Raw genomic sequence first — 9527 nt, 5'->3', positions numbered from 1 at the left:
TTCAATAGCTGCGTAAATAAACCCGCAAATAAGATACCCAGATATATTTTCTCTCTACATTTTCTTTAAGCTACATCGCCTTAAATTATAAATTTTTAAAAGCATAAACACCATTATTCTTTACAGAGCAACGAATGATTTAGGGATCATCGCAAAATGCCGCACACCAACAAAAAGCGTAGAACGATATTAATCTTCTCTTCTGTTCAGGGCCTGAAGGATCAAAAAGCAACTCTGTTACCACACTGGAAACTAGAAATACCAGACTAGTACTGCCTGATAAAATATTAATTTTTTAACAAAAATACAAAAACATTAGCATACACATTGAAATAAATGAAATGACATATATAATACAGAATGTTTCCTTATATATTGTTCCTCTGGAATTAACATGCTGACATTAAACCGTTATTGTTGCACTATGGCTCCATTTTTTTCTCTGATGTTATTTTAATTTACTTGTAATAATGATCCATTTCTTTTTCTCTCCACTAATTCCCATACCATTCATTACGCCCCACCTGTCATGTCTGTATTCCCCACTAGTGGGGCGCGCCCCACACTTTGAGAACCACGGCTCTAAGCAAAGATGGTGGCCCACTGGATAGTCCTCATGCATTCTCCTTAACATTAAATTGTGATGGAGTTCCAGTATTCAAACCATCCCAGTATGGAATTTGGCCATTACAAGGGATGGTAAACGCGCTTCCTTATCATGTCCGTAAAGAGAATGTTTTACTTTTTGGCCTATGGTTTGGTACTAAAGGGCCAAATGTTAATACATTTTTAAAACCATTTACACAGGTGTCAGTATTTGTCAACTGTTGGCTTTAAGTTACACAGAAACAACATTGTTAATCACTGTAGAGTGATAGCAGCTATTATGATGTGTGATTCAGTTGCCAGGCCAATTCTGCAAAACATGACCCAATTTAATGGTCATTATGGGTGCAGCCTCTGCCTACATCCTGGTGAACAAGTTCCAAAGGGAAATGGAACTGTTAGGGTTTTTCCATACAAAAATGTTCTAAAAAGAGATCATGCTACAATCCTAACTGATGCAAGAAAGGCTGTGCACACATCGCAATCTGTGAGAGGCATTAAAGGGCCCACATGTCTTGTCAACATCCCACATTTTGACATCATATCTAAAATGCCTCCTGACCATATGCATAATGTACATCTTGGAGTTGTTCGGCAAATGACAAGCATGTGGTTGGATAGTGAACACCATGAGGAACTGTACTATATTGGTAATCATGTTCCTGAGCTTGACCAATGACTCTTGAGAATTAAACCACCTTGCAATATCACAAGAGTGCCCCGCTCTTTTTAGCAAAGGAAGTTTTGGAAAGCCAGTGAGTGGCAAACCTGGTTACTTTTTTATAGCATGTTAGTGCTAAAGGGAATACTACCCCATGCATTTTACCAGAACTGGTTAATCATTGTCACCTTCATGGTCTTGCTATGTAAGGATACTGTCACATCAGAAGGGTTAAAAAGATGTGAAAAACTAGTTGTTGACTTTGTCAAACAGTTTGAAACAATTTATGGAAAGGAAAATTTGTCATTTAACGTACATTTATGTCTTCATTTACCAGACTCTGTAAGAAATTGGGAACATTCAAGATATATTTTTGAGTCTTTTAATGGGGAGATTTTTGGATGCTAATTAACTTCCTTCTGCTAAATCCGGATAAAACAGAAGTTCTAGTCATAAGACCGCATACAGCTAGGAGTAAATTTTTTTATTATTGAATATTACCAGGATAGCATTCTTTCACCTCAGAAATATTGCCAGGATAAAAAATTTATTGTCGCTAAACGATGCAGAAAAACTAGTTCATGCTTTTATCACCTCTAAGTTGGACTATTGTCATGCCTTACTGTCTGGTTGTTCAGCTAGATGCATAAATAAGCTTTAGCTAGTCCAGAATGCAGCAGCGAGGGTCCTCACTAGAACCCGAAGATATGAGCACATCACCCCTATCTTATCTTCACTGCATTGGCTCCCTGTGAAATTTCGCATTGATTTTAAAATGCTACTCTTGACATATAAAGCATTAAATGGTCTCGCGCCGCAGTACCTGAGCGAACTGCTAGTGTCTTACGATCCGCCACGCCTACTTCGATTAAAGGATGCAGGCTGCTTGTCAGTACTGCGTATTATGAAAAATACAGCTGGGGGCAGAGCTTTTTCTTACAAAGCCCCAAAATTATGGAATAGTCTTCCAAATAGCGTTCGGGACTCAGACACAGTCTCAGTGTTTAAGTCCAGGCTAAAAACCTATTTATTTAGCCAAGTATTTTTATAAATAGATTTGCCATAGGTAAAGGAGCAGATCTGGGGGACTCATGGACGTAGAGTATTATGGTGAACTGGTATGTTTGGATGCTGTCTTCCTCACTCTCATTGATCACTCAGGTTTGCTGACTGTGAGGTGATTGTTTGCTTTACATCTCAGGAAGCCCTCATGTTTGTGTTTCCTTCTGGTTCTCCCTTTTAGTTATGCTGTCATAGTTAGTCCTGCCGGAGTCGTTGCTTGCACTCTACAGTTAATATACATTCACATTATACATTGTGTGACTGTGACCATACCTAACTGCCATCTCTCCTCTTCTTCTCTTTCCCCCTTCTTCTTCTTTTTCTTTCCTTTCTCCTCCTCTCTTCCCCTTTCACTCTTTCTCTCTCTCTGTCGAGCTACGCATGTCGTTCCTGGGCTGCCAGTGATCCGGACTCCCTCTGCCCTCCGGACCTGTCTGACCTGTCCTGGTGTCCCGCTTCTGGCTAAGGGTCTTGTCACATGGATCCCCCGTGTCTCTCTCTGGGATGCGTCTGGTGTCTGGGGATGATTCTCTCTACCTAGAAAATGGTTCTGGCCTTGACTGGTGTTGGCAACTGTTTCTCTGGGGACTTGACAGTTCGATAGTTCAGGACTGGAACTTCTTAAAAGTCTACCTGGGTCTTCAATAACTACCTGGACTCCATATTAACATCAGCTATTATAGCTGAACTGCCTCCCACCCTACACACTGTATAAATGCAGATCATTTACTGCTTTCTGTTTCATCCAAATGAGGATGGGTTCCCTGTTGAGTCTGGTTCCTCTCAAGGTTTCTTCCTATTACCATCTCAGGGAGTTTTTCCTTGCCACTGTCGCCCTCGGCTTGCTCACCAGGGACAAACTGACCATTTTGATTCATACAAATTCACATTTCATACAAACTTAAATAATTCTTTTGACTGTGTAAAGCTGCTTTGCGGCAATGAAAATTGCTAAATGCGCTATACAAATAAAACTGAATTGAATTGAATTGAAGATGTTCCATGGTACCCGGTGTGTTCCCCTACAAATAATGAAACAATTTACATATAGACAAGTGTGTAACATCCTTGCCAACTCAGCCCGGGAGGTTAAGATCTGGGTCACCGGATTACTGAGCCGCTCCTTTGTCTCCCCCTAGTGTGTCTGTGTGTATATGTCGCCCTGGTTTGTGATGAGCACCAAATTATGATCACCTGTCCATCCTTACGTGTCTCTATTTATAGCCCAGCCGAACCCTCCTCAAGTTGTCTGTTCACTGACGTGCACCTCTGTCTGTCGGGGCTTAACTGTTTTAATGTGTGTATGTGTTTTTCAGGACTGAGAGGCGTCTGCAGGAAAGGGTCCCGGCCGAGGTTTTCTAACTGCCGCCGTCACGGTCAAGTTCAAAGCTGAGTGACTCTCAGTACGCCGGGGTTTTCGGCCTCGCCTCTGCGGCTTAAGTTTGTTTATGTTCTTTTTTTTGTTTGTTTCTACGGTCTACCCGACCCACCTGCAGACCCCCAGTTTTCCAAGTTATCTTTGTTGAGCTTCTTGTTTTGCATATAGTGTACCAAGTATTAATCTCCAGGAAGAGAAAAGAAGAATAAAACTTGTTACGAACTAATCCTGCTTTTTGCGTCCACTTACTTCACTAGCAGACATGACAGATGAACAGACCCTCCCGGACGCAGCAGGAATACCGCTGCCGGAAGAGACCGCCCCCGCACTCGACTACATAATCCGGCAGCAGGGACAGATTGACGGCTTGGCACGAGCTGTTAATGATATGGCCACCAGCCTAGAAAGGCTGGCGTTTAAATGGGCCCAATCCCCGCCGCCCAGGCCCCGCACGGCACACTCACCACCACGAGCCGCCCCACCAGAACGCTATGCGGGGAATCCTGAGGGCTGTAAAAGGTTTCTCCTGGCCTGTGAGTTGTACCTGGCGGAATATCCCGAACTGACGGATGCCAAAAAAGTCAGCTTCATAACGCAGCAGCTCACAGGTCCGGCGATGGACTGGGCGGCGGCGGTGTGGAGCAACAACGAGACAGTGACGACCGACTACAACATCTTTCTCCGAGACTTTCGCGCGGTGTTCGACCACCCAGATCACGGGAAATCGGGGGAACAACAGCTGCTGAGGCTAAAACAGGGGAGTCAGACCGTGTCGGAGTACGCGGTGAAATTCCGCATTCTAGCCGCGGAGAGTGGCTGGTGCGATAAAAGCCTGCTGGCCAGGTTCCGTGACGGCCTCCAACCTGAACTACAACTCGAACTAGCATGTCGGGATGCCGGGCTGTCACTGGACGACAGTATCAACCTGGCCATCAAGTTGGATCAGCACCTCCGCGGCCAGCGCCGGCACCTCCCACCTCGAAGTGCAGCAGGAAGGGCCGAGCAAAGCCACCGCTATAGCCTCAGCAAACCCCCCACCGAACCGCGCGAAAGCAATCAACCGGAGCCGATGGAGATTGGAACGTCCCACCTTTCGGCCCAGGAGCGCCGACGACGCCTAACGGCGGGGTTATGTTTGTACTGTGGGGGGGGATCCCATCGAGTCAACACCTGTCCGTTGTTAAACGTAACCACCTACACCCCACCTCGTACTCATCACTCTTTTTGTTTACAGGCTACTTTATCTTACAATAATCACACTGTGTCTGTCTTTCCCCTTATAGATTCGGGTTCGGCTGGGAATTTTGTTTCCTCTACTCTTCTTTCCAAGCTCCGAGCTCCCGTGTCGAAGCTTCCCTATCCGATCCCAGTAAAAGCTCTAGATGGTCAACATCTAAAACAATCGCCCCTTGAACATCTTTCCGTGCCACTTCGATTAACTTTCCCAGGTCACACCGAGGAGCTAAAATTCTTTGTGCTCCCGCAGGCGGATCAGTCGGTCGTGCTAGGTCTCCCATGGCTTAGCTATCACAACCCGAATTTTAATTGGGCACAATCCCGCATCATATCTTGGGCCCCAAGATGCGCGAAATTTTGTAAACCATCCTCATTGATGGTCCAAACCACTACCATTGAAAGTCCTCGCGCCCAACTATCAACCACTGTGCCATCTGAGTACCGAGCATTTCAAGATGTGTTTAGTGTTAAGGCTGCCGCACGACTTCCCCCCCATCGTCCGTGGGACTGCGCGATTGAGCTCCTGCCGGGGAAAACACCGCCTTGCGCGCGCATTTATCCATTGTCTGTGGTGGAAACACAGGCCATGGAGGAATACGTGAGTGAGGCTCTCCAGCAGGGGCTCATCAGCAGGTCCACGTCCCCAGCGTCGGCGGGTTTTTTTTTTATTGAAAAAAAAGGCGGGGGCCTTAGACCTTGCATAGATTATCGTGGTCTAAACGCTATTACAGTAAAGTATAAGCACCCACTGCCCCTGGTGCCGGCCGCGATCGACCAACTCCGAGGCGCTTCTATCTTTACTAAACTCGATCTCCGTAGCGCTTACAATCTGGTACGTGTTCGCGAGGGCGATGAATGGAAAACGGCGTTTAGCACCACATCCGGACATTATCAGTATAACGTGATGGCGTATGGGCTGGTAAACGCACCTGCGGTGTTTCAGGGGTTCATGAACGACGTGTTTCGACATATGTTAAACCGCTATGTTATAGTATACTTAGATGATATTCTGGTTTACTCGCGGTCATATGCGGAACACGTCGTGCATGTAACCGGAGTCCTTCGTCGTCTACGCGAGCATGGACTCTATGCGAAGGCAGAGAAATGCGACTTTCATCAAAAGGAAATAGCATTTCTCGGCTATCGCATAGGACCCCAGGGAGTCGAGATGGAGGCGACCAAGGTGGAGGCGGTACAACAATGGCCGGAACCCAAGTCAGTTAAGGCGCTACAGAGCTTCCTTGGGTTTGCCAATTTCTATAGGCGATTTATTCGGGGCTTCAGTACAGTGGCGGCACCGCTCACAAGTTTATTAAGGGGCAAACCACAGCGCCTGCGCGAGTTCTCGCTGGAAGCGCGCGCAGCTTTCCAGCGACTCAAACATGCTTTCACTTCTGCGCCCATTCTTAAACTGCCGGACCCGGAGAAGCCATTCATAGTTGAGGTCGATGCGTCGGAAGTGGGGCTGGGGGCGGTGCTGTCACAACGCCATGGCAACCCAGCGAAACTCCACCCTTGTGCTTTCTTTTCACGAAAACTAAGTCCTGCCGAACGCAACTATGATATTGGTAATAGAGAACTGCTAGCAGTAAAAGCGGCGTTAGAGGAGTGGCGACACTGGCTGGAGGGAGCTAAACATCCTTTTACTGTACTCACCGACCATCGGAATCTTGAGTACATCCAACAAGCAAAAAGATTGAACTCTCGCCAAGCCCGATGGGCGCTGTTCTTCACGCGTTTTCATTTTATTATCACGTATCGACCGGGCTCTCGTAATAAAAAAGCAGACGCGCTATCTCGATGTTATCCGGCGCCGGATCACAACAACGATCCGAAATCCATCTTGCCATCGTCACTCGTGGTGGCTCCGATCGTGTGGGACATCGATTCGGAGATAGCCCAGCTGGCGCGGTCCCACCCCGCGCCCAAGGGATGTCCTCCGAATCGAACGTACGTTCCGGAGCCTCTACGCGAACGAGTGACGATCGCGGCGCATACAAGCCTCGCATCAGGTCACCCCGGCGTGTCACGAACCATCCACCTATTAGAACCTAAGTTCTGGTGGCCAAAATTGCAGGAAACCGTGAGAACAGTCGTTCTATCTTGTGCAACATGTGCTGCAACCAAAAACCCCCGTAGGTTGCCAGTTGGTAAATTAATGCCCCTACCTACACCTAACAGACCGTGGTCCCATATCGCCGTGGACTTTGTCACGGATTTGCCGGTGTCAAAGGGGTACACTACTATTCTTGTGGTGGTAGATCGATTCTCGAAGGGAAGTCGTTTCCTGCCGTTTAGTTCTCTCCCGTCAGCCTTCCAGGTGGCAGAAAGCTTATTCGATTCAGTGTTTCGTTACTACGGTATCCCGGAGGATATTGTTTCGGATCGTGGTCCCCAATTCATCGCAAGGGTCTGGAAAGCTTTTTTCCAGAAATTGGGAACCACAGTTAGCCTGACGTCAGGCTACCACCCTGAGTCAAACGGACAAGCAGAGCGGACTGTCCAAGAACTCGGAAGGTTCCTCCGAGCATATTGTAGTAGTCGACAACATGAATGGGCAGACTGTTTAATCTGGACGGAGTATGCGCAGAATTCGTTACGACACTCCTCGACCGGCATGACACCGTTTCAGTGTGTGCTAGGGCATCAACCACCGCTCTGTCCCTGGGATGCCACTCCCACCAATATCCCTATGGTGGATCAGTGGTTTCAACGAGCGGAAACAGTATGGGAGGAAGCACACACCAAGATCTCCCAAGCAGTTCGTAGATTTAAAAAAAATGCCGATAGACGGCGGAGGGAAAGTCCGCCGCTCCAGGTAGGGGATCGAGTATGGCTCTCCACACGGGACCTCCACCTGCACCTCCCCTGTCGAAAACTCACTCCCAGATACATCGGTCCATTTCCCATCCTTGCACAAGTAAACCCGGTCACTTTTAAGTTACAGCTACCTCACCACATGAAAATTCACCCTGTGTTTCACATTTCTCTTCTCAGGCCAGTGATTCCGGGACCCCTAGACGGAGGCGTCGCAGAGCCTTCGATCCCCGGGGCTGTGGAAATAGCGGGTGCCCCGGCGTATCGAGTAAAAGAGTTGTTGGACTCTCGGAGGAGAGGGGGCTCCCTCCAGTATTTGGTGGATTGGGAGGGGTACGGCCCGGAGGAAAGGAGCTGGGTCCCGGCTCGGGACATTATGAGTAGGGAACTCATAACCGATTTCCATCAAGCCCGGCCGGATCGCCCAGCACCACGACCTCCGGGTCGACCCACCCGCCGGCAATTCCATCAGGCCGGTAGGTCCTCACTCCCTCCGATCACACGGAAGGGGCGCTCGCACCCCCCTGGGAATGCCGGTCCTAAGGGGGGGGGTACTGTAACATCCTTGCCAACTCAGCCCGGGAGGTTAAGATCTGGGTCACCGGATTACTGAGCCGCTCCTTTGTCTCCCCCTAGTGTGTCTGTGTGTATATGTCGCCCTGGTTTGTGATGAGCACCAAATTATGATCACCTGTCCATCCTTACGTGTCTCTATTTATAGCCCAGCCGAACCCTCCTCAAGTTGTCTGTTCACTGACGTGCACCTCTGTCTGTCGGGGCTTAACTGTTTTAATGTGTGTATGTGTTTTTCAGGACTGAGAGGCGTCTGCAGGAAAGGGTCCCGGCCGAGGTTTTCTAACTGCCGCCGTCACGGTCAAGTTCAAAGCTGAGTGACTCTCAGTACGCCGGGGTTTTCGGCCTCGCCTCTGCGGCTTAAGTTTGTTTATGTTCTTTTTTTTGTTTGTTTCTACGGTCTACCCGACCCACCTGCAGACCCCCAGTTTTCCAAGTTATCTTTGTTGAGCTTCTTGTTTTGCATATAGTGTACCAAGTATTAATCTCCAGGAAGAGAAAAGAAGAATAAAACTTGTTACGAACTAATCCTGCTTTTTGCGTCCACTTACTTCACTAGCAGACATGACAAAGTGTTGCCTCTTTAGAAAAACAAGGCACTAAGAAATGCTGTGCCTAGATGCATACAGCTGTATAACAACTTGACTGGTAAAAAAAAAAAAAAAACTGAAACAGTTTGAAAGAGTAGCAGATCAAGTTGTGACCCTTGGTTTACACTTTGTACAAAAACTTACTAATGAAGAGATACTGGCTATGAGAGAGACACTTTCAGTCACCACGGATACAGTTGTGAAAATATTCAGTAGAATTTTTTTTTTTTTTAATAGAACTGTATTACTTAAAGCAGTTCACTAGAGTAATGAAAAGGAACAGCTTTACTGTTTTGTTGGATAATGGACACATAATCACTGTATATTATTACATTGTGGTAAAGATTCTTGATAACAGAAAATGTTTTGCTGTTGAAAGACAGTATGACAAATCGCACAGTTCAGTGCTAAATTTAGAAAATGTAGTTGGCTTAAAAAGAGTGTTACAGGGCAGGAAACAGGTTTTTTATGTGATGAAATTCAAAAGGAAATGTATGTTAGTTGATCTGCCACATTATGTCAACCTTTATGCATGTATTCCACCACGTTCCAGTGTGAAGGACTGAAATGCCATGTTAAGGATGAAATGTCATGTGGAGGAATA

At 47.0% G+C, this 9527-nt stretch overlaps 1 protein-coding gene across 1 annotated transcript; it reads left to right on the top strand.

Moving 5' to 3' along the window:
- Positions 1-7655: 7655 nt before the first annotated feature.
- LOC128528328 (uncharacterized) lies at positions 7656-8671 on the top strand. The gene is made up of 2 exons (XM_053501130.1): positions 7656-8236; positions 8574-8671. The coding sequence occupies exons 1-2, from the start codon at positions 7903-7905 to the stop codon at positions 8648-8650; spliced, it is 411 nt and encodes a 136-aa protein (XP_053357105.1). The 5' UTR covers positions 7656-7902; the 3' UTR covers positions 8651-8671.
- The last annotated feature ends 856 nt before the right edge of the window (positions 8672-9527 follow it).

Source organism: Clarias gariepinus, chromosome 7, assembly GCF_024256425.1.
Source record: "Clarias gariepinus isolate MV-2021 ecotype Netherlands chromosome 7, CGAR_prim_01v2, whole genome shotgun sequence".
NCBI lineage: Eukaryota > Metazoa > Chordata > Actinopteri > Siluriformes > Clariidae > Clarias > Clarias gariepinus.
The sequence above is the reverse complement of the archived record's forward strand: the minus strand, read 5'-3'. Positions and strand labels throughout refer to the sequence as shown.

Excerpts from the sequence above, each read along its gene's own strand:
- LOC128528328 (XM_053501130.1), top strand. The coding sequence starts at position 7,903 with ATGAAAATTCACCCTGTGTTTCACATTTCTCTTCTCAGGCCAGTGATT. Across the intron at positions 8,237-8,573 it reads CCGGCAATTCCATCAGGCCG|GACTGAGAGGCGTCTGCAGG; the intron begins GTAGGTCCTCAC and ends TGTGTTTTTCAG.